The 22,915-nt window shown below is 39.9% G+C and overlaps 1 protein-coding gene and 1 non-coding gene across 6 annotated transcripts in view; both read right to left on the bottom strand.

Annotated features, from left to right (window-relative positions):
• The window catches only part of Ttc1 (tetratricopeptide repeat domain 1), a 47,351-nt gene extending 38,532 nt beyond the window's left edge, over positions 1 to 8,819 (bottom strand). Inside the window, exons 1-2 of one of the 5 annotated variants that reach the window (XM_026395382.2) lie at positions 8,744 to 8,819; positions 6,900 to 7,268 (exon numbers count right to left, since the gene is read on the bottom strand). In XM_026395382.2, the coding sequence (XP_026251167.1) occupies positions 6,900 to 7,232 (333 nt within the window). In that variant the 5' untranslated portion in view covers positions 7,233 to 7,268; positions 8,744 to 8,819. Of the gene's footprint in view, positions 1 to 6,899; positions 7,269 to 7,994; positions 8,135 to 8,188; positions 8,441 to 8,712 lie in introns of those variants that run through there. The other 4 variants (XM_026395381.2, XM_026395380.2, XM_026395383.2 and 1 more) reach the window with 4 other exon arrangements.
• A 4,783-nt stretch (positions 8,820 to 13,602) lies between these two features.
• Trnaa-ugc (transfer RNA alanine (anticodon UGC)) lies at positions 13,603 to 13,676 on the bottom strand. The gene has a single exon. It is a non-coding gene; the product is annotated as a tRNA-Ala (tRNA).
• Positions 13,677 to 22,915: the final 9,239 nt, after the last annotated feature.

Raw genomic sequence — 22,915 nt, 5'->3', positions numbered from 1 at the left:
GCAGTCATGCCTACATTTAGGTTTTCACAAACAGTTAAGATGTGCTGCAGTACTGTGTGTACTGTTCTCTCTTAATAAAAAATTTTGCCTGTTTTTTTTTTTTTAAACCAAATCTTAACTGCCTTCCTCTTCCATTACTCTTTGATTCTGCTGAGAAGTCACACTCCACTGAAGCAGAAATTATCTTCTTAACCACAGGACAAGTTAGCTTGATTAACAGACCATGTTTACTGATACTTGACTATATCCAAAGAGAAACTTTGTATGACGAGTATCACTTATCAAAAATGTTTTAATCACTTTCTATCAGATTTTGGAATATTTGCATAGACTTTACTGGTTGAACATCCCTAATCTGAAAATGCAGAATTTTTTGAGCATTGACATGACACTCAGTTTCAGATTTAAGTCTGACCCTCAGGGTGCATGCCTATAATCCTATCATTTGAGGTCTTATGGCTGAGGTATGAGGATTGCCAAGTTTGAGGCCGGACCCTGCCTCAAAAATAAAAAATTTTAAAAATGAGCTTAGGATATAGCTCATGGTAAAATATTTCAGGTTCAATCCTCAGTACTGCAAATAAATACATAAATTAATTAAATAACCTAAAATAAATAAAAAGGACTAGGGATGTAACTCAGTGGTAGAGCCTCCTTAGGTTAGTCCCCTCACCAAAAAAAGAAAAAAAAAGAAAAAAAGAAAGCTTCAGAGTGTGGATTTTCAGATCAAGGATATACAACCTGCAGAGAGAGAGAGAGAGAGAGAGAGAGAGAGAGAGAGAGAGAGAGAGAGAGAGAGAGAGAGAGAGTGTGTGTGTGTGTGTGTGTGTGTGTGTGTTTGTATGTATTCCATACAGGGCAGCATTTATTTCCTAAGGGACCAAAGAGGTTATTTCACATGGTTTTGGTAGAACATACACTTTGGTTGTAAAAAATCAATTATTATTTCTTTATATTCTCAAAATAAAATAGCATTTTTGTTGTTAATGATTATATGTGTAATTTGTACTTACTTTAAAAAAGCAAATATTACAAAATTACGTTAAATACAAGTGAAAATCTGCTAATCATCAAATCCCTCAAAACTACTTCCTCCTAGAGCAGGAAGAAAAGATTAACTTTAAACAGAGACATGAGATGGGAGGGAAAGGGAGAGAAAAGGGAAATTGCATGGAAATGAAGGGAGACCCTCATTGCTATACAAAATTACATATAAGAGGTTGTGAGGGGAATGGGAAAACAAACAAGGAGAGAAATGAATTACAGTAGATGGGGTAGAGAGAGAAGATGTGAGGGAAGGGGAGGGGGGATAGTAGGGGATAGGAAAGGTAGCAGAATACAACAATTACTAATAGGGCATTATGTAAAATTGTGGATGTGTAACCGACGAGATTCTGCAATCTGCATTTGGGGTAAAATTGGGAGTTCATAACCCACTTCAATCTAATAATGTATGAAATATGATATGTCAAGAGCTTTGTAATGTTGTGAAAAACCAATTAAAAAAAACACTACTTCCTCCTTATACTTTAGTGTATATCCTTTAATACTTTCATATATAAACATATTTTCATATAGGTTTTTAACTTAGGATGTATCAGCACTGTTGTATGACCTGCTCAATGCATTTAGCATTACAAGTATCCTTCCATGTCAATAAATATTATTTAGTTTTCTCCCTCCACCACCTTTTTTTCCAGTGCAAAGATCAAACCCAGTGCCTCAGGCACAATAGGCAAATACACTACTTTGAGCTACATCTCCTATTCCTTATATTTTTTAACAACCAAATTCTATAAACATGAAAAAAAAATTTTAAATGATACTCTGAGAAAAACAGTTTCTCTCCTACTATATATTCTTATGATACTTCTGACCCCAAATGTGAGGATTCTTCCACACCAAGCAGTTTTCTAGCAGACCACAAGGGGGTGTCCTATAATTTCTATAATTTAATTCAGAGTCCACAGGCTAAAAACTTGATTTACTAGACTGTCTTAGTTCAGACACCAAACAGAAGTCTTAAGTTGTATCCTGTGCTTCTAATGACCAGTTCATACTACCCACCACCTAGTTTTTGATTATTTACTAAGATGGTTCACAAAACTCAGAAACACTTTACTTCCATTTACCAGTTTTTTATAAAAAAAAATATTATAAAGGATACATATAAACAGTCAGGTGCATATGGTATGTCTGAAATGCATATGGTAAAGTCTGGGAGGAGAGGGGCTGAACGTCTATGTCCTCTGTAAGCACCATGTTCGTAGTACCTATGGGGTCAGCAACCTGGACGCTTATCAAATCTCATTCAAGAATTTTTATAGAGCTTAATCTCCAGCACCTGCCTCTTCTCCTTTTCTGGAGTTTGGTTGATGGGGCTAAAAAAGGTCCATTCCTCTAATCCCTCTGTCTTTTGGGTGACTAACCCCATCTTGAGCCAATCATCTAGATGTTCATCCTAAATTACCTAATTAGCATAAAATCATGTGTTATCAAAAGGCACTCATCATAAACAACCATTAGGAAATTCCAAGGGTTTTAGGGGTCAGTGATGGGAACCAGAGACAAAGACCAAATACAACTACAAATACCCTCTATTCAACATTTTCTAGCTTTCCAAGTTATATATGATGCTGCAATACATCTTTATATCTGTACATACATTTCTACACATCTCTAATGACTTCCTTAAAATAAATGTCTAGAAGAGAATCAGGGATTTAAAGGTGTGCTGTCCAAAATGGTATATACGAACCACATGACTATGTAAACAAATGTAAAGTAAAGTTAAATTTAATGTCGCATCTGAATCAGTGACACTGTGATAAGCAGCCAGATGTAGCCAGTGGCTACCATATTGGAGAGTACAATTATAAAACACTGCTATCATTTCATAAAGTTCTATTGACAGCCCTGGTCTAAAGAAGTGTTCATATTAATAAATAAATAAATATATGTAGTTTTTCGGTACTAGGAATTGAACTTGATTGCTTTTAACCACTGAGCTACATCCCCAGCCCTTTTTAATTTTGACAGAGGGTCTCACTAGGTTGCCTCGGATGGCATTGAACTTATGATCTTCTTGCCTCAGAACCACTGTGCCTATGTTTATATTAAAAATTTGATATCTGTATCTCATAGAATTTATGTTGCAACTTAAATTCCCAATATTAGTACATGAATTTGTGTCATCTTCTCAACATCAGATCAATGTTTGATGTGAGAGATGAGACACAGTGTTTTAATTTGCATTCTTAAATTATTAGTGAGGCTGAAAGTCCACTTTTTTTTGGCCATTTGTGTTTCATTTGCTGTTGAACTACATAAGCTCTGTAAAATCAAGTGTAATATACTCCTATTCTAATAGGAGCATATAAATGCAAAAACCAAACCGTATATGAAATGAAGATATTTCTTCATCTGTTTTGCTGATTGATGATGACATTTCACAGAGATATTTAACAAACTAGTATAAAAATAGCGCACGGAGTATACCACAATTAGTTAAAGGCAGACTTCTGTCTCATAGGTTGTTTCCTTAGAGTTAATGGATTAAATTTCTAAAAATAACAGGACTCTCATTGCTGTATGTTATTGCTAAGATCTTCTTACAAATAGGTTATAAAAGCATTTAAGTTTATATAAAAAATGTAAAACACAAAATGTTCAAATTAAAAAAATGAATACATACATACATATTTCACACACCCAAATGAAAGTATAGAATAGGAAAAAAAATCACCTATGTGATAAGAATCAGAACAATGGTTCCCGAGTTGGTAGGAGAGGATTGACTAAAAAGTATACATAGGGAGTTTCAGATACGATGGAACTATTCTACATCTTGACAGAGCTATGAACTACAGAAGTGTACACATTTGTCAAAATGCATTAAATTTTTCATATCAGAACTAATATACTTTCCCACTCCATTTAAATTAAATGCTAATTTTTAATAAGAAGAAAAACAGTTACAACTATTATGGAAATCAGCATGGAGGTTCTTCAAAAGCCTAGGAATGAATACCACTCCTTGGTATTCATCCTGAAGAATAGTCATAATACTATAATGATACAAACATATTCATGTTTATAGCAGCATAATAGCCAAACTATGGAACCAGCCTAGGTGTCCATCAATGGATGAATGGATAAAGAAAATGTGATATAAATACACAATGGAGTTGTAGTCAGTCATAAAGAAAATCAAATTTTGCGGGAAAATGTCTTTGCAGAAAATGGATGGAACTTGAGAGCATTAGGTTAAGCAAAATAAATCAAATTTAGAAGGTCAAGGGTCACATTTTCTCGCATATGGAAGCTAGAGAGGAAAAAGGAAAAAGAGAGATGGGGAGGGGACTCATGAAAATTGAAGGGTGATCCATCAAGTAAAGGAACTGGGGGGAGGGAGGAGGGAAAGGAAAGGGAAAATACTGGAGAATGACACTGGCCAAATTATACTGCTATATATTGTGGGCATGTATGAATATGTGACAACAGATCCCATCATTATGTACAAATACAAGGTACCAATTTAAAAAAGTGGGGAGAAAAAAGCAACAAAAAAGAGGAAACAAAGTGAAAAGCTGTATACTATTTAAAATATTAAGTTTATAAATAATTTATAAACAATTATCTTAAAAATATGTATAAAGCTCGGTTTGGGGGTCTGTGGCTGTGGCTCAACAGTAGTGCACTTGCCTGGCAAGTGTGAGGCACTGGGTTCAATTCTCAGCACCACATATAAATAAATAAAATAAAGGTCTATCAACAACTAAAAAAAAACACTACAAAACTAGTAAAACTTTCCATTTGGAAGAATTCATTAAAAAAAAAAGCTGGGTGGGGTGGCTTACACCTACAATCCCAAATAAGAAGGCTAAGTCAGGAGGATCACAAGTTAAAAGCTAGCCTCAGCAACTTAGCAAAACCCTGTCTCAAAACAAAAAACAAAAAGGGCTAGAGATGGTAGTGCAGTAGTAAAGAGTCCCTGTGTTAAATCTCTAGTACCAGTAAACAAACAAACAAATAAATAAAATTGTAGAACCTTAAGAGTATGAGATGATGGGAGCCAAATCACTCAACTGTCAAATCTAGATGGCACTAGAAAATTCACTATAATGCCAGGGCAACATATATTAAAGTGTCAAAATAGCATTGCTAACTTCAGAAGAAAAAAAATTAATCAATGCTTCTACAAAGCCTATATCAATGCTTTCTGGAAAATCTACTTTCTGGGAAAGCATTTCTCTAATGCTGGGCTTAATTTTATTTTCTGAGACATATTTGTTGAGGTAGTTGTTGAACTTGGTTTATTTTTGCATTATACGCCTCCTCTTTTGGTTGTACACATTTGCTCAAAAGCTAACACTTTCACATTAAAACCAACTGATTTGATAATGGAAAGTGTCTAAGGAAAGAAACAGAGAAGAATGCTTCTCCCCATCCGGCGCTGCCCACCCACCCCCTATGTTACAATGCACATTTATTATCTCTACCCATTTCCAACCTATCAATTTACTCAAACCTGTTCAGTGAGCAAGCTCTGGAACAGCATAAACTACAATCTCATTCAAGTTCTTTGTAGACATGCTCAGATATTACGGTAACTTTTCAGACAAGTTTGCCTGTGAGATCAGAGAGGAGGATATGTGGAGGACACACCAAGACTTTTGTTCCCAAAAGATCAAGTTTACTCAGTAAAGAATATGGCCCAGGGAAGGAAAGAAGCAGAACCATGTACATTTAGCTAATGTATCTACTTTAAAGGAAAATCATTATTTTTTGTTATTAAATTTATATTATACTTTGGAATTTGAATCAAACAGATCTGGGTTTGAGAATCAGTTCTGCCACTTATTAAATGTATGATCCTGGGGAAGTTATTTTACCACTGTTGGGGAATAGTAGTATTTCAAAGGTATGTGGTACAGATTAAATTAAAACACAAGTGGCCAGGCATGGGAATGCAAACCTGTAATCCAAGGGACTGAGAAAGCTAAGGTAGGAGGATCACAAGTTTGAGGTCAGCCTCAGGAACTTAGCAAGACACTGCTTCAAAATAAAAAAATAAAAAGGAGTAGGGATAGAGCTCACTGATAAAGCAGCCCTGGGCTCAATCCCCAGTACCAAAACGAAACAAACAAACAAAAAAACCCCCTGAGAAACATTTTCAGTACAATGGCTGGCACACTGAAGGTGTTCAACAAATGATAGCTACTACCATAACAATGCTGTTCCCTGAGATCCAGTCACTGTCCTCTAGAATCAAAATACAACCAAGATTTTCAGGCAGTCGTATTTTGCTAGAGAAGAGGAGAATGATCAACAGAAGGATATCATAAACAAAAAATATTCACTACAGAAATGTCAGCAGCCAACCTTAGAAGAGAACATAAAAAAGCTAAAATATGTGCATACATGGTAGAAAATAATACTGGAAAACAGAATCCTGAAGTAAGACATAAGGAACTGCAAGTTTGTAGGGGGGAAAAAAAGGAATTTTCTTTGCTAAGTAGACACACACGATGCATCTTTACTATGCTACTGATTTATTTCATATCTATTAGTACTGAAGTAATAAGGACACAAAAGGGCAAGTCATCCTTTACACACATGGAGTGGTCTATTTTACAGTAACAATCACATTTACTCTTTTTATTCTGGTACTGGGATTGAATCCAGAAATACTCTCCTGCTGAGCTACATCCTCAGATCTTTAATTTATTTTGAGATAGAATTTTGCTATGTTGCTGAGGCTGGCCTTGGACTTGCTATCCTCCTGCTTCAGACTCCCAAGTTGCTAGGATTAAAGGTTGTTACTATCATGCCCAGCTACATTTACTCATTTTTAAAAAGCAGTTTGAGCCAAGTGTGTACAATCAACAAATATTTACCTGTTTCTCTTCATCTGGCATGTTTTTTTCCAGTTCTATTAGGTATTCTTCATCTAGTTCAGAGGAATTCACACCATCATCAGCTTTGCTCTCAACCTTATCCATTACTGGTTCCTCCTCCTCAAATGAGGCACTGCAGTCATGAAAATACTCCTCTTCTCCCTGGTCATCCTGGGGATGGGCCTTGTCATCCTTTGGCAGCTTGCTCTGGGAATGCTCATCTTTGGGATCAGGAACTGCAGGGCTCACACTCTCTGCTTCTTGGGGATCTGTAACCTTCAAACCATTGAATAGATCCTCTGGAACCTTACAATTCTCTGACTTCTCCTCCATGCTGAATTCAGAGAGGGAGGGAGGCTGAATGAAACTCTGGGAAAGAAAATGCTTCTGTTATATAATGATGTTTATATTCTAAAATATAATAATTCTGCTTTTCACACTTAAACAAACCTTTGCAACAAACCCCAAAACACATTCTATCTTCCTTTCATTATTCCTTTCACATTATTCAAAAGTAGATTATGGTGGCCTATCTGTAATCCCACCAACTTGGGAGGCAGAGGCAGGTGGATGGAAAGTTCAAGACCAGCCTCAGCAATTTAGTAAGACCCTCTGCAACTTAGCAAGACCTTATCTCAAAATAAAAAAAAAAAAAAAATAGAAAGAACTGGGGCTAGAGCTCAGTGGTAACTCTCCCCCCTACAAAAAAGTCAACATGAACTTAAATAATGCCAAATATTTTTTTAACTGAATTACTTTTCCTTGTCAAATTTGGTATCAGAATTACTTATAAGCACCAAGAGACCAAACTCCCCACTCCCACCCTGGCAACACCCCTGCAAGTTGGGAATCCAACCCTAAGGCCTCACTGCTAATGAGGACATGCTCAGCTCCTAACAAGAGATGGATATTAAGGTGACTCTCCCACGTTTCCCGCTGGCATTTTGCAGGTGCAGTTAAAAAAAAAAGAAGTAGCTATAACATTGGCAAGAAAAAGGAAGGCCCAGGGCCTGGCTTGCTACCACTGAACTACATTCCCATCCCTCTTATTGAGACAGGGTTTCATTAAGTTGCTGAGGCTAGCCTAGAACTTACGATCTTCTGCATCAGCATCCCAAGTGTAAGGCCTTCATTTTTATTCAGCGAATGACGAAAGACACGAATAAGAAACCACGGTCTGTCTTTGCCAGCAACACTACCAGAATCCCAAGAATAAGCGTCTGGTGGAGCTAAAATGGAATCCGTGCCCAAACCACGATCAGTAACCAAAATGCACGTGATAAGCACACCTAGCTAACAGTAGGAAGCGAGACTAGGAGTAGCGGGTCCTTAAGAGGATCCTCGTAGGCATCAAAATCAGGCTCTTAGAGGGGTAGTTCTCAATCCTCGCTGCGTAATGACACTCGGAATGGTTTAGAAGTCTTTTCTCCAGACCCTGCTTAGATTCTGATTTCTTGGTATGGAGTCGCGCCGGGGTGTCTATCTGAGTTAAAAAATGTTAAAACTATACTAGGTGCAGCCACTGAAGAACCACTGCTCTAGAAGCTGAGTCAGACCGTCAGGAGTCCCGCCCTCTGGTCGCAGCAAAATCACGCCAATGATCCTTGTGTCGCGACAAAGAGTCCGAATTCACCCCAGCTCGGTCCACGAAAACTTAATTAAAGCACCAAGATAAGTAATAGGGAGATTTCGCCTCCAGAGCCAAATCCTGTTTCTCCCCGCTCCCAGGTCAAGCAGAAGAACGCAGACTGCAAGGTTATGAAAGTGCCACCCTGCCCTGCCCAGCAGAGTATCCCCTAGCCCCGTTCCTCACCGTCACGCCGCCAGACCCACCGGCTACTCACAGCCTCACAGATCCTCCGCACTCTACCTAGCCAGTCTCCGAGACCTTCTACTTCCGCTCAGTCAGGTGCACTTCCGTCGGCGCCGACCAATGGCGTCGCCGTTGGCAAAGTATTCTGGGAAATGTAGTGGCAGCTTCTTGGGGGAAAGGTGTTAAGTCACTGCGTGACTTCATTGTACGGTATGAAAGGCGGATGCCATCTTGGGTTACGGCAAAACTCCAAGTTATTCTTAGCAGGAAAGAGGAAAAAATTTTAAAAAGAAAAAATCTGACCAGGCCTGGTGGCTAACGCTTGTACTTACAGCGGCTTGGGAGGCTGAAGCAGTTCAAAGCTAGCCTCAGCAAAAAGCGAGGCGCTAAGCAACTCAGACCCTGTCTCTAAATAAAATACAAAATAAGGCTGGGGGTGTGGCTCAGTGGTACAGCACTCCTTAGTTCAATCCCCTCTACCTGCCCCACCCAAGAAAAAAAATCTGTCCGCCATTCAAACCAGCCTCAGCAATTTAGAAAGGCCCTGTGCAACTTGGGAGACCTTGTCTCAAAACAGATAAAAAAAAAAAGGGCTTGGGATTCTATCCCTAGTACCAAAAAAAAAAAAAAAAAAAAAAAAAAAGTCCTTGTTTATTTTACTCTTTCAATGTTTAGAAGAATCTGGAAACAAACCTTATAGGAAGTTTTCTCTCTGATGCCTTTCAAAGGGTCCATTGCGAGGTAACAGTTTTCATGATGATGCTAGGTTGTAATTTTCGTTTTCACATTAATTTTCTTTTAAATGTACAGTGTAGCTTTCCAGAGGCTGTGGGTCATGTGATAGTACAACAGATCAAATGCAAAGGAGACGTGAGATTCTAGTTGTCCTCTATTAGCCAAAGATTTCTCAGAATTTAAAACAATGCTACTCTTCTCACTGGATTTTTTTTAAAGTCATTATTTAAAAATATAAACATTACCTATAAAATATTATTTATGTTAGCATATAATGGGTGTATTCTTACCATAAATGAATAAATAAATAAATAAACATTTAAAATTTTCAAATATAGGGCTGGGTATGTGGCTCAAGCGGTAGCATGCTCGCCTGGCATGCGTCCCAACGGGGTTCGATCCTCAGCACCACATACAAACAAGGATGTTGTGTCCGCCAAGAACTAAAAAATAAATATTAAAATTCTCTCTCTCTCTCTCTCTCTCTCTCTCTCTCTCTCTCTCTCTCTCTCTCTGAAGCCAGATTAGCCAGATTTAAAGTTAGGTAGTCAGTGTAGTTAGGTAAATCGGGTCTAATACCGAGTGAAATCTAAAATGGAGGCCATGCTGGGAATGACTCAGGGAAAACAGGACAACTCATGGAATGTTAATGAAGTTCCGAAAAGGCCCTAGGCCAAAGTCCACCTGGAAGAAGTATTAATGAATAGCCCCCAGCAGATTTGGAGATAGCCCATCACCAAGAAGTGATAATGAAGTCCTTCCTGCTCCTACTACTCCTTTGGCCCACTTGTGTCCCACCCCTCGGGCCTTCCAACCTACATTCCATCACTGAAAGAACTATAAAAAGGGGAGACAACTGCACTTCCACGGATTCCACCTTCTGGGTCCCCTTCTTCCTCCGGGAGAAGTCTTTTCTTCTGTCCTTTAATAAATTTCTAATTTCTACTCTGACCTTGCCTCGGCGTGCTTCTTTGGTGTTATTCTTCAACATCGGGGAGCAAGAACTCGTCACCGGTCAAAAGCGGTAACATCTCTCTCTCTCTCCCACTCTTTAAAAAATAAAAAATAAAAAATAATAAAATTTTCAAATATAATTTTAATATGGTAAATATTAATAGGTATAACCTGCCTGGCGAGGTGGTGCAATTCTAGGGACTCGGGAGTCTGAGGCCGGAGGATGGCGAGTTTACAGCCAGCCCCAGCAAAAGCCAGGTGCCAAGCAACTCAGTATCTTAAAGAAAACACAAAAAGGGCTGAGGATGTGGTTCAGTGGTCAAGTGCGCCTGGATTTGATCCCCAGTACCACCCACCCGCTCCCCCCCCCAAAAAAAAAAAAAAAAAACCCAAAGAGAAGAAGATACTCAAGAAAGGTCAAAAAAAGAAAGTCTTTCATGTCCACTATTATGGGTGGACATGTTTTAAGTACTTTTTGTCATCCTGGTATACTTAAAATTTCATCGTATGTAGGTCCCCCCGACTCTGGAATTCATTAATTGTTTGCTTTGGACATTTGGAAAGATCTTTAATAAAATTGATTTTACTTTTGAAAAAAAATACTATTACTTTTGATTTTTCCCAGTTCCGATCTTCGAATTGAAATTTGAGAATTGGAGACACAATCAAGAGTTAATATTCTACAAATTTAAATTTCTAATTTTCTGTTTTCCCTTAGATTAGCATGACCAATAGAAAATAACACGAGCCACATATGTAATTTAAAAACTTCTAGTAGCAGCATTAAAAATAAGTAAAAGAAGTGAAATTAATTTAATAACATTATTAAATAAAATTAGTAACATTTTATTTAAACACGTGTAAATAATATAAAATTATTATTATCATCATTATTTTTTAGTATTAGGGATTCAACCCAGGGCTACTTTACCGCTGAGCTATAGTCTTTCTTATGTTCTTTCTTAAGACAGTGTCTCTCTAAATTGCTGAGGCTGGCCTTGAACTTGCAATCCTCTTGCTTCAGTCACACAAGTAGTTGGGATTACAGGCATATGTCACCATGCCTGGGATTATTACAAAAATTATTAACAAGTTATTTTATGTTTTTTAATTTATACTAAGTCCTTGAGATAATATATTTTATTGTTATGGTATATCTCAATTTGAACATAAAATTTTCATAAAAATACTTGAGTTTGTATTTGTATTTAATGAAATTTGCAGTTAAAAAAGTAGATTCATGGAAACAAAATTTTTTCAACTATACTTCCCAATAACTTAAACTTTAGATTTTAAATTTAATGAATAAAAATTACATAAAATGAGAAACTCAACACCTTGGTTGAATTAAGTAAATTTCGAATGTGCAGTTGTCCCAAATGGCTATTGGCTGCTCCTGACTCATTCATGAGAGGTTTAGACTTTCCAGAACAACAAATATTCATAGACAATTTGTGTATGTGTTGGGGGGCAGTACTGGAGACTGAACCCAGGAGTTTTTTTTTTTTAACTCTATTTTATTTTGACACAAGTTCTTGGTAAATTACCAAGGTTGGCCAAGAACTTACGATCCTCTTTATAATGCCTCCTGGGTGGCTGGAATTATAGGCATGCACCACCATGATTGGCTCATACAGAACCTACATGTGGCAGGGGCTGTGCTCATTATTTTACATTAAATTTTTTTTCTTTTGGTTGGACAGCATGACTTTATTTTATTTGTTTATTTTTATGTGGTGCTGAGGATCAAACAGGTGCAAGGCAAGTGCTCTGCCACTTAGCTATACCCCCTACCCTATTTTACATTTTTAATTGTAGGTAATCCTTAAAATAACTTTAGTCTCCTTATTTATTTATGAATGTATTTATTTAGTACTGGGGATTGAACCTAGGGGTGCTTTACCACTGAGTTATAGCCATAGTTGTTTTTCTTTTTCTTTTTAAATTTTGAGACAGGGTTTAAGTTGCTGAAGGCCTTGCTAAATAGCTGAGGCTGGCTTTGAACTTGTGAACCTCCTGCCTCAGTGTTGAGGGCTACAGCCAAATCGGGATGAGGCATGGCATTTTTGCCAGAAGTAGTGGTTGAGAGGTGACGCCAGCGAGCCATTAAGGGATGATGACTTTTGCGTTCTTGCGGAGTTCCCGTGAGTTCTGATTGAGCTCTCGTGGGGATTCCTGAAGAGTTCCCATTGGTTGGGGAAGTGCCAGAGGAGGGATTTCCCGTTGGTGGTTCCTGGAGGAGCCGTGTGGCGTTCCGGAGAGTTCCCAGGGAGCGTGTGTGGAATGTGCTGGTGGAGTTCAGAAATAAAGTTTGTTCCTGCTTGAGTGGCTCGTGATTTGTGCCCAGCCAAACTGCGGCACCTCAGCCTCCTGAGTTGCTGAGATTACAGGGACACACCACTGCACCTGGCATGATTCATGTTTTTGAAGTTTGGTTATGGTGTGGTGAATGGATTATAAAAAAACAAGGGTGAGGGCTGGGGCTGTAGCTCAGTGGTAGAGCACTTGGCTAGCATGTGTGAGGCACTGGGTTGGATTCTCAGCACCACATAAAAATAAATAAATAAAATAAAGTTATTATGTCCATCTACAACTAAAAATTTTTTAAAAATTAATATTAAAAAAAAAGAAAAGGGTGAAAGTAAAGAAGCTAAAACTGGGCACGGTGGTTCATGTCTGAGAGCCCAGTACTCAGGAGGCTTAATAGGAAAAGGCCCAGGTCAAGGCCAGCCTGAGCAATTTATGGAGACTATGTCTCAAATAAAAATAAAAAGGGCTGGGGCTGTAGCTTAGCAGTAAAGTAAAGGTCCATGTGGTAGAAGTTTGCTCCCCAGGTAGTGCTATTGGGAGGTGGTGGAGCCTTTAAGAGGTGGAACCTAGTGTACCAGGGTCTCCTGGTTAGGGGGGCGTTCCTTGAAGGGGATAGTGGGACCTCAACCCCTCCCTCTTTGTTTCACTTCCTTTCTACCAGGTGAGTGCTTTATTCCACTGTGCACTCCCCATCTTGTGCTGCCCTGCCACAGGCCCCAAAGAAATGGCCATGTGATCAAAGACTGAGACCTCTAAAGCGATGATCCAAAATAAACCTTTCCTCTTTATAAGTTGATTATCTCAGGTATTCTTTATAGCAATGAGAAACTGACTAACACATGTACTTATGGTACATTTTGCCCTTTATTCTTTCTTTCTTTCTTTCTCTTCTTGTGGTGCTGGGGATTGAACCCAGGGCCTTGTGCTCGCAAGGCAAACACTCTACCAACTGAGCTATATCCCCAGCCTCCATTTTGCCCTTTACTATTGAATTTTACACTAGTTTGTTTCCAATGTGGCACTAGAAAACATATGGTTGGAGCAGGACCACTTATGTGGAAGTGATAGAAAATCCTCAGCATCTCTGGGAAACACATCTAGATGCTGAGAGCCACAGCCGAGTCTGTATGGCCCCTGGCATTTTGCCAACAGTATTGATTGACAGGCAAGGCGTTAATATCCGGCTCTGCCGCTACTTTTGAGTTCTAGCGCTATTTTAAAGATTGTTCCTGCTTCAGTGGCTCGTGATTTGTGCCCAGCCAGACTGCGGCATCTAGAGTTGAATCAGTTAATAAGACTCAGTCTTGTCTTAGTGCTGCTGGGGCTGACCCTATGTAAAGAATATGCATCAGCTCTGCACCTGCATGTGTTTACATGTGGATGACTTTGGTTCTCCTTTCAGCCCCATGCCAGAAAAAGCAAGTATTATTGCCATAGTACCTAGGAAAAGACTGAGGAACTCAAGAGCTGAAGTGACTTGTTCCAGATGATAGCTAGTGGGAGAGTTTCATTAATATCGAGAGGGACAAAGAGACATCAATCCAAGAATTCTTCCTCTCATTTGCTCCATGCCATGGACTCCTTTGGTGGAATGCTGAAATGTATGGACCCCCCTCTCAGAAAAATGCTTTTAAATGCATTCAACACAATACATAGGGTTATGAAGGAGATAAGTTATATTGAGGTACAATTACTGAAATCTTAACAAAATTTGGAACATACACATTTTTTACTAATACATTAAATATAACCTTGTCCAATGACTGCAATACTTTTGAAGTTGATACATGTAAATGATGTCTGATTCAACTGCAATATGCTGTAAAATGCCTATGATTCTTTTGCTGAAGAAGTCACAGGCTCTGCTAAAATTACTGTGGTCTGCTCCCCACAGTCAGAGTACAAAGAAATGCTAAATTTCAATTAGAGGTGATTGAAAATAAGCAAAATGTTTTCCTATCCAAATTCATGACCGTCCTTCCTGGATTTTATCCGAGATCCCTATGGGTCTGGAGAACACAAGTTAAGAACACTTTATGGAGTCCAGTCCCTTGTAAAACAGATGGGAAAATGAGGGCTAGAGAGGAATGGGATTGGCTTAGACCCCTCAGCTATGTAATAGTGGGATTGAGCTAGAACCCAGGGGCTGGCAATACCTTCCCTGCAGGGATAGATGAAGAATGAATATGATCCTAACTGTAGATGCAGTGACACAGTAGCCATGACAGAAAATAGGACCATGTGACACGGCAGAAGCAAAGAGATGAGAGGTGCTAGAGTCTCCACGGAAGGGGAAGCCCCAGCTGAAAGTGCCTTCTGCCTGGACGCTTTCCTCTTCCTTCCTGGAGGAGGGACATTATGGCCACATTCTGAAGAAAGTACAGGCAAATACTAGAAGGGACATAGGCCCCTCCTGACAAGATGGATTAACCATTCCTATGGTTTGAATGTGGTGAAAACTGTTTCCAAACTCATATGTTAAATAGCATTTGGGGGGATGAGGCCTTGGGGAGGTAATTAGGATTAGATGAGGTCATGAAGCCGGGTGGGGGTGGGGTGGGGACCTATGATGGCATTAATTGAACTAGCACACTGAACAACACTCTTGCCCGGTCCTGCCATGTGATGCCCTCTGCCATGTTATATGCAGCATGAAGGCCTCACCAGATGTTGAACAGGTGCTGCTGTCAGTTCTTAGGCTTCTCAGCCTCCAGAGTCATAAGCCAAGTAAACTTCTATTCATAAATTACCCAATCTCAGGTATTTTATTCCTAGTAACACAAAACAAACCACACAGTCTATCCTGGACTGCCCGCCTTTAGAATTCCCATGTGTGAGAGGGAAAAACTCTCCTGACTTGTTCTCTGCACGGTGACTTGTGTTCTGTTCTTCTGTTCTGTGCAGCCAAACTCACTCCCTGACAGACCGCTCTTCCTAGCTGGGTGACCTCCCCTCTCTGAGCCATGGGTTCCTCATCTGTAAGAGCTCTGTTAAAGATTTTCTTGTGAAGATTAGAGGATACTGAAGACTTTTACTGCTTGGCACAGTAAAAGGCAGACGTTATTAATAAATAATTTATTTATTACTATTTTGCTGAATTGTAGTTCAGTGCTTTCCCTACCATATTGACTATAGCTTGAAATGCCATAGACAGACTCACAGTCCCATCAGCACCCTCCCCGAGCCAAGCTCAGCCCCTCTCACTTCACCTCTGGCTTGCAGGCCTCAAATTCAGCCTTGACAAAGTGCTTGTCATGTCCCACAGAAAACAAAAACAGTTTATGAAATGCTGACAGAGGCCAAACACCTAATAATTAGTGGCTAGCAACCACAGACATGGAGGCAATAGGAGGTTTGTAAAAATTCAGGGGACTAACGCAACTCCTCATTTATTCCTCAAATTTCTTGCATGAGCTCCAAAGACATTATTTGTGTCAGGAGTGCAGACTTTACAGGAAGAATGTGGGATAAGAAGTGACAAAGAGGCTGTGGGGGGCTGTGAGGAACCTTCGAACACCAAACCCCTTCCTGTTCCAGTGGCCACTCTGCTGGGCCTTCTACCATCAGAGCAGGATTCATATGGGTCATGTAGGGCGTCCAGAAGGCCATAGGCCTTAGTAGGGGGTCAAAGGACGTGTTGGTCAGCTTTTTGTTACTTCAACAAAACACTGGATATAATTAACTTAAAAAGAGAAAAGGTGTATTATGGCTCATAGTTTTGGAGTTTCAGTCAGTGGTTTGTTGGCTTCCTTGCTTTGGGCCTGTGGCAAGGCAAGACATCATGGCATCAACTCATAGTGAAGGCAAGTGCTCACTGCATGGCATTGGGAAGGAAAGAGAGAGAGAGAGAGAGAGAGAGAGAGAGAGAGAGAGAGAGAGAGAGGGAGAGAACCAATATGAGGCAGGGGTCCTAATGTCCCCTTCAAGGGTACGCCCCAATAACCTAACTTCCTTCCACAAGACCCCACCTACTAAAGGTTCCAGGAGCTGTGAACAGTCCTTTAGCATATGGGGGACACTTATCTAATCCAGAGTGAAGGGTAAAGGTGGCATGAGTTTTCCAAAGACACACCTGGCCTACAGTCATGTTCAAGGCTGATGCTGTTTCTCTACCTGGTCCTTTTCTTTCCTCGACACTACATCCTTTAGCATTGACCATTTGGGGACCATGTTAGGATGCTAATGTTGCCAAAGGATGCTTTCGTGGACAGGGGCCCTAGAAAAGTGGCACACAGCTCTCTATACTCAGGCCTGCTTGGGTCCCTGGTGACAATTTGACATCCCTGTAATTAAAATCCTTTTATCATCCTCCTTTTTTATTAAAATAATACCATTTTAAAAATTCAAGAACAGAATTATCTTGGAGCCCTAGTACCATATCAACAGGCATGGTACTAGTTAACAGGAACGGACTTGACAGGAATGAGACCAATAGACTTTTCCACTAATTGAGGCCAGGAATGTCTTATCTTACAGATCCTCTGTCTACCCGCACCCCACCCCAGGTATCTTAATCCAACTGTCGACATTAAGATTGGGGGGCTCTCAAGGACATCTGGTACATTTGGAAGACACTTGGAACATTCTCAAATTTTTATTTTCTTATCTGAGGTTTTTCCAAGGGCTATGACACAGGGAATTGCTTTTGTCATTTCAGCCCTTTAGATCTTTAGACCTCAGATTTGGAAATGGACTTCTCAGTAATCAGGGCTTCTGGAATATGATGAGAAGAAACCTGAGTACTTCAGGTCATCTCTTTTTGGGAGGATAACTAGGATCAGCAGTGTGAGCAGAACTCATGAAGGCTAATTTCTAGATGCTTCCTTTATCCTGGAAGATGAGGTGAGATTTGGGAGGCTGTGGAATTGACTGGGCATGCTCATTCCTATCTGTCCCTTCCCTTCTCAGGCCTTCTGTGATGGAGGCACCTCTGAGTCCCCAGTTACCCTCAGGGTCAGCACAAAAGGTCTCGGACCAGAAGCTTCTCCTGTCTCCTCAGTTTTAATATCCAAACCGCAGGCCTCCCTGACTATGCCTGTTTCTCCACTATAGTAACAAAGTGTCAGGGCTGGGGGTGGATGGGGACAGGACAATCTGAGCCTTAGCCAAAACTTTGCCCACAGTCTATAATTTCTAAAGATTTGATGGCTGAATCTCCTCCCAGTTCTCCAAAAGTAACATCATGTACTATTTCCCAAACATCAGTAATTAGTGTATCTACATCATGCCGGTTGCCATTTCTGCAGTCTTCTATTATTTCAATTTTAAAATAATCTCATCACTTTTTCACTCAATAAAATTTTAAGAGGGAAATTTTATGTCATCTGCATCATTGAAATACTGGTGCCACTTGCTCTAAAGCGACGTTTTTTTTCAGCAAAAGTAAATAAAAAGGAAACAAAACCATTTTTAAATTTGAACTCGGAGACCTTGAACTCTGAGGTCACCTGTCTAAATTTTTGAGGCTGAGATTTGGTTATCTATTTATTTAAAAGAAAAAGAAAGAAAGCTAGAAAGAGAGAAGAGCAAGAGTTGGAGGGGTGTTTAGGTATCTATGAGCTGCAGGCTGCAGGTTCTTGGGCCCTCCTGGTTCTTCTTCTTTTCTCACTTGTAGTTCTCAAGAACAGCTTCAGAGTGTGCTGGTAACACAGCATCCCGAGATAAGGAGGAACTGGCTAGAACATCCTGGACTCTGTTCCAGTCCTTCCTAGAAACAGGATGTTCTTCCACACTGTAGCCCAGTTTGTCATGTGCCCCCTGCCCCCAGGTATAGCACTCAGAGTGGGCTGCTTTGGAAGGATCTCTCTGCTGCGTGCAAGTGGAGCATGCAGTTGGGTCTCCTGCCCTGGCAGTTTCCTGAACCGGAGCTCCTTGTGAATCCTAGACTTCTGTGTCCTTTGTTGCCTACCTGTAAGTAGCAAATCCACTTTCTGTAACTTGGTGCATATGTGAGTGTTCTGTTGGAGCAAGGAATCAGTACAGGGTGACCCTGCATGAATGTGGGAAGTAGGGTGCTCTTATAGCTTGATTATGAGGTATCCCCTGAAAACTCATGTGTGAGACAATGCAAAAATGATCAGAGTTGAAACGATTAGATTAAAAGAGATGTAACCTAATAAGTACTAGTCCAGTGATAAGGACTGTGTGGTACTGGAAGCAGGTAGGGTGTGGCTGGAGGAAGTGGGTCACTGGGGGTATGTCTTTGGGGTTTATATTTTGTCCCTGGGGAGCAGAGCTCTCTCTTTCCCAAGGCCATGTCCTGAACTGCTTTCCTCTGCCATGATATCCTGCCTCACCTTGGGCCCAGATGGAGCCAGCCATCTATAGATTGAGACCTCTGAAATCATGAGCCCCAGATAAATTTTTCTTCCTCTATAATTGTTCCTGTCAAGTCTTTTGGTCATAGCAATGAAAAAAAAAAAAAAGAAACAGATTCTGAGGGGGAAGTGAGGACAGATTAACTTGAAAATTGTGTGTAATAGTAAAAATACACGACATCATATTTGCCATTAGTTATATCTAGCACATTTATGATATTGCGCAATCACCACCATTTTCAAATTCCAGAACATTCCATCACCTCCAAAGGAAACCCTGTACTTTTAAACAGTCACTTCCCATTCCTCTCTAGTTCTGGCAATCACTAATCTTTCTGTCTCTATGAATTTGCTCTGGGCATGTCATATAAATGAGATCTTTCACAGTTTATGTTTGCCTTTGTTCAAGATTCAACTATGTTGTGGCATGTGTCAGTATTTTATTATGCTTTATGGCTGAACAATATTCCATTTATGGATGTACTGGATTTTGTTTAACTGTTTGTAGACTGACAGTCATTTTGAGTTGTTTCTACCTTTTAGGTCTTGGGAACACTGTGGCTATGAACCTTTGCATGCCAATTATTATTATCCCAAGCCGTAACAGGCCCCTAGTTTCCACAATCATGCCCATGTACTGATTCCTAGATTGGACAGAACACTTTCATATACACTGAGTTATAGGGAGTGGTTTTATTACTTACAGGTAGGCAATAAAGGACACAGAAATCCAGGATTCACAAGGAGCTAAGGCTCAGGAAACTGCCAGGGCAGGAGACCCAATTATTGTTTGAGTACATGTTTTCAGTTCTTTTCAGTATATACCTAGGACTGGGATTGTTGGGTGCAATGGTTATTATGAGTTTATATTATCAAGGAACTGCCAAAATTTTCCACAGTGGCTGCACCATTTTGCATACCCACTAGCAGTGCATAAGGATTTCAATGTCTTTGTATCATTACCACACTTGATTTTATTCTTAAAATTTTTAACTATCCCCATGAGGAGGAGAAACTAACTTCTAACTCCTCTGATCTGTTCTCCACCTAGAAAACAAATGGATGTTCCTAAATTGTCCATATGTTCACATTTCCCACCTTTTTAATCCCAAGTTTTTAGGATAAAGACAAAAATACATCTATCTGCTTTTGCTGTGTATACAGGGCAGAAAGTGAGTGAGGGCTCAGAAGTTGTTTCCACCTAGAATTGTCATCTCCCTTCTCTGTTGAGTCCTCCCAATGAAAAACCATTACAATTTCTCCTTTCTCTGTTTCTTAGCTCAAAAACTTAGCTCTCTGTGTTTCTTAGCCTCAAATACAGGATTATCTCCTGATTTGTGTGTGTGTGTGTGTGTGTGTGTGTGTGTGTCTGCTAGGGATTAAACCCAGGGCCTTATGCATGCTAAGCACACTCTGTACCAATGAGTTACATCTCTAGCCCCTGGGTTTGCATTCTTTTTAAATTAAAAAGTTATTTATAGGGAAATAATAAAGCAGAACCATAAAATAATAATAATTATAATAATGTTATACTTTATCAAAATTAAATATGCCTACATTTCAAAAATACTATTAAGGAAATAAAAAAAAACTAGGAAAAACTGGGAGAAAGTATTTTCAGAACACATATGTGTTAAAAGAATTGCACTTAATATAAAAAGCTCTTATAGCTAAATAAGAAAGTAGAAATATCCAATAAAAATGAGCAAAAGACTTGCCAGGTATGGGAGAATGTGACTATAATCCCAGTAACTCAAAAGGCTAAGGCAGGAGGATTGCAAGTTTGAGGCCATCCTCAGCAACTCAGGGAAGGCCTGAACAACTTAGCAAGACCCTGTCTCAAAATAAAAAATTAAAAAAGGCTAGGAATGTAGTTCAGTGGTTAAGTGCCCCTGGGTTCAATCCCCAATATCAAAATAAACAAACAAGCAAAAAGACTTAAACAGGTACATCACCAAAAATATACAGAGGACAAATAAACACATAAAAAGTCGTTTGACATTATTAGTCACCTGAAAAATGCAAATTCAAGCCTCAGGAGGGCACCACCAGCCCATTAGAATGATTAAAATTAAAACAGATTAAAGCACCAGGGGTTGGTGAGGGTGCAAAGTGACTAGAAATCTCATGCCTTGGTAGGAATGCAAAATGATACAGCAACATTGGAAAACTGGCAGTTTTGTAAAAGTTGAACATAGACTAACCATACAACCCAGCAGTCCTATTCCTAGGTATTAATTCAAGAGACCTTTATGCAAATGGAATACCACTCATCAGCAAAAAGAAATGAATTACTAATATGCACAACCACATAGATGAATCTCAAACATATTATGTTAGATGGAAGAAGCAGACACAGAGGCTTCATAATTATGAGTTCACTTGTAAGATATTCGTGAGAGGTAAAACTATACAAAGGATCAGTGGTTGCCAGGCTCAGGGTGAGGGGGGCATTTGATGGCCTAGGGGCATGAGAGAAATTCTGGGAGTGAAGAACATGTTCTATATCTAGACTATAATATTGTTTACGTGGCCGAATACACTTGTCAAAACTTAAACACTGAAAAAATGTGAATTATATTTTATTTTACATAGATTTTGTGCTGACATAACTGACTTGAAAACTTATTTGAAACTCAACAATAACAAAAAACGAATAATTTGATTGAAAGATGGACAAAGAAGCTGAGTGTGGTGGTGCATGCCTGTAATTCCAGCAGCTTGGGAGGCTGAGGCAGGAGAATCACAAGTTCAAATCCAGCCTCAGCAAATTAGTAAGGCCCTGTCTCAAAAAAAAAAAAAAAAAAAAAGAAAGAAAGAAAGATATATGTACATGTATATATATATATATGTGCATATATATACATGTATATATATAATGAGCTGAGGTGGCGATATGGCTCAGTAGTTAAATTTCCCAGGGTTCAATCCCTGGTACAAACAAACAAATAAAGAAATCAATAGCAAATCACAAGTACAATGAGATATCACCTCGTACCCATTAGAATGGCTTCTACTAAAAATAACAGAAAATGACTGGTATTGTCAGCATGTGGAGAAATGGAGAGCTGCACTCTTGGCTGGAACGTGAAATGGTGCAGCTGAAGTAGGATGACGAGGCTGGAAACCAAGGAATTGTCAGGAAGCAGGTTTATTAGCTGCAGCGATGGGATGGTGGGGTGGGGCGGCAGTCAATTGCTTTTGCTGAAATCAATCAGTCCCTCTGAACCACTGCAGCTAATAAACCTGCCAATTCCTCAGTGTCCAGCCTGGTCTGTCTTACTTCATTTTGGTGACCCAAATGGGACAAGGAGGTAAAGACAGCTTTTCTGCCTCTCTTGTCTCTGGGGTGTGGCTTCCCCTTAGCATGCACAGGTGACTCTTTGCCAGAAGGACGAAGGACTCACCCAGTGCCCTGGAGCACCATGGAACACATGAGGGGCAGGCACCAGGACTAGGGAACTTGGAGCACCGCCCAGCTGAACAGGTAGGACCCGGATCCATTAGTGGTAGCCCCCCAACTTCCCCATAGAGGCCTGAGCAGGTGGAAGAGAGGCTTGATCAGCCTCTGTGGGTCCTGAGTACCCTCAAAAGGGGTTGGAGCAGGAAAGAACCTAAGGAGTTCCCAAGTAGTCTCTGTTCTGGTCAGCCAGCAGAGGGGAAACGTTGACTCCCTTTTTTTGGCTTGGAACCTGTGGAATTTGGGGGATTTGGGTGGTGTAGAGATTTTACTCTATGTTGGTGTGAAAGTGTGTCCTGACCCATGATTACATAGTACAGTCAATGGCGGATTCCACCATCCAGGCAGAAGCTCCAGGTCTGGGGTTGATACTGACCTGCAAGGCTAAGAGGACCCTAAATCCCGCCAAGGGGAACAGCCAGAGATG

This window comes from Urocitellus parryii, chromosome 1 (assembly GCF_045843805.1).
Source record: "Urocitellus parryii isolate mUroPar1 chromosome 1, mUroPar1.hap1, whole genome shotgun sequence".
NCBI lineage: Eukaryota > Metazoa > Chordata > Mammalia > Rodentia > Sciuridae > Urocitellus > Urocitellus parryii.
This window is presented reverse-complemented; position numbering and strand designations above follow the sequence as displayed.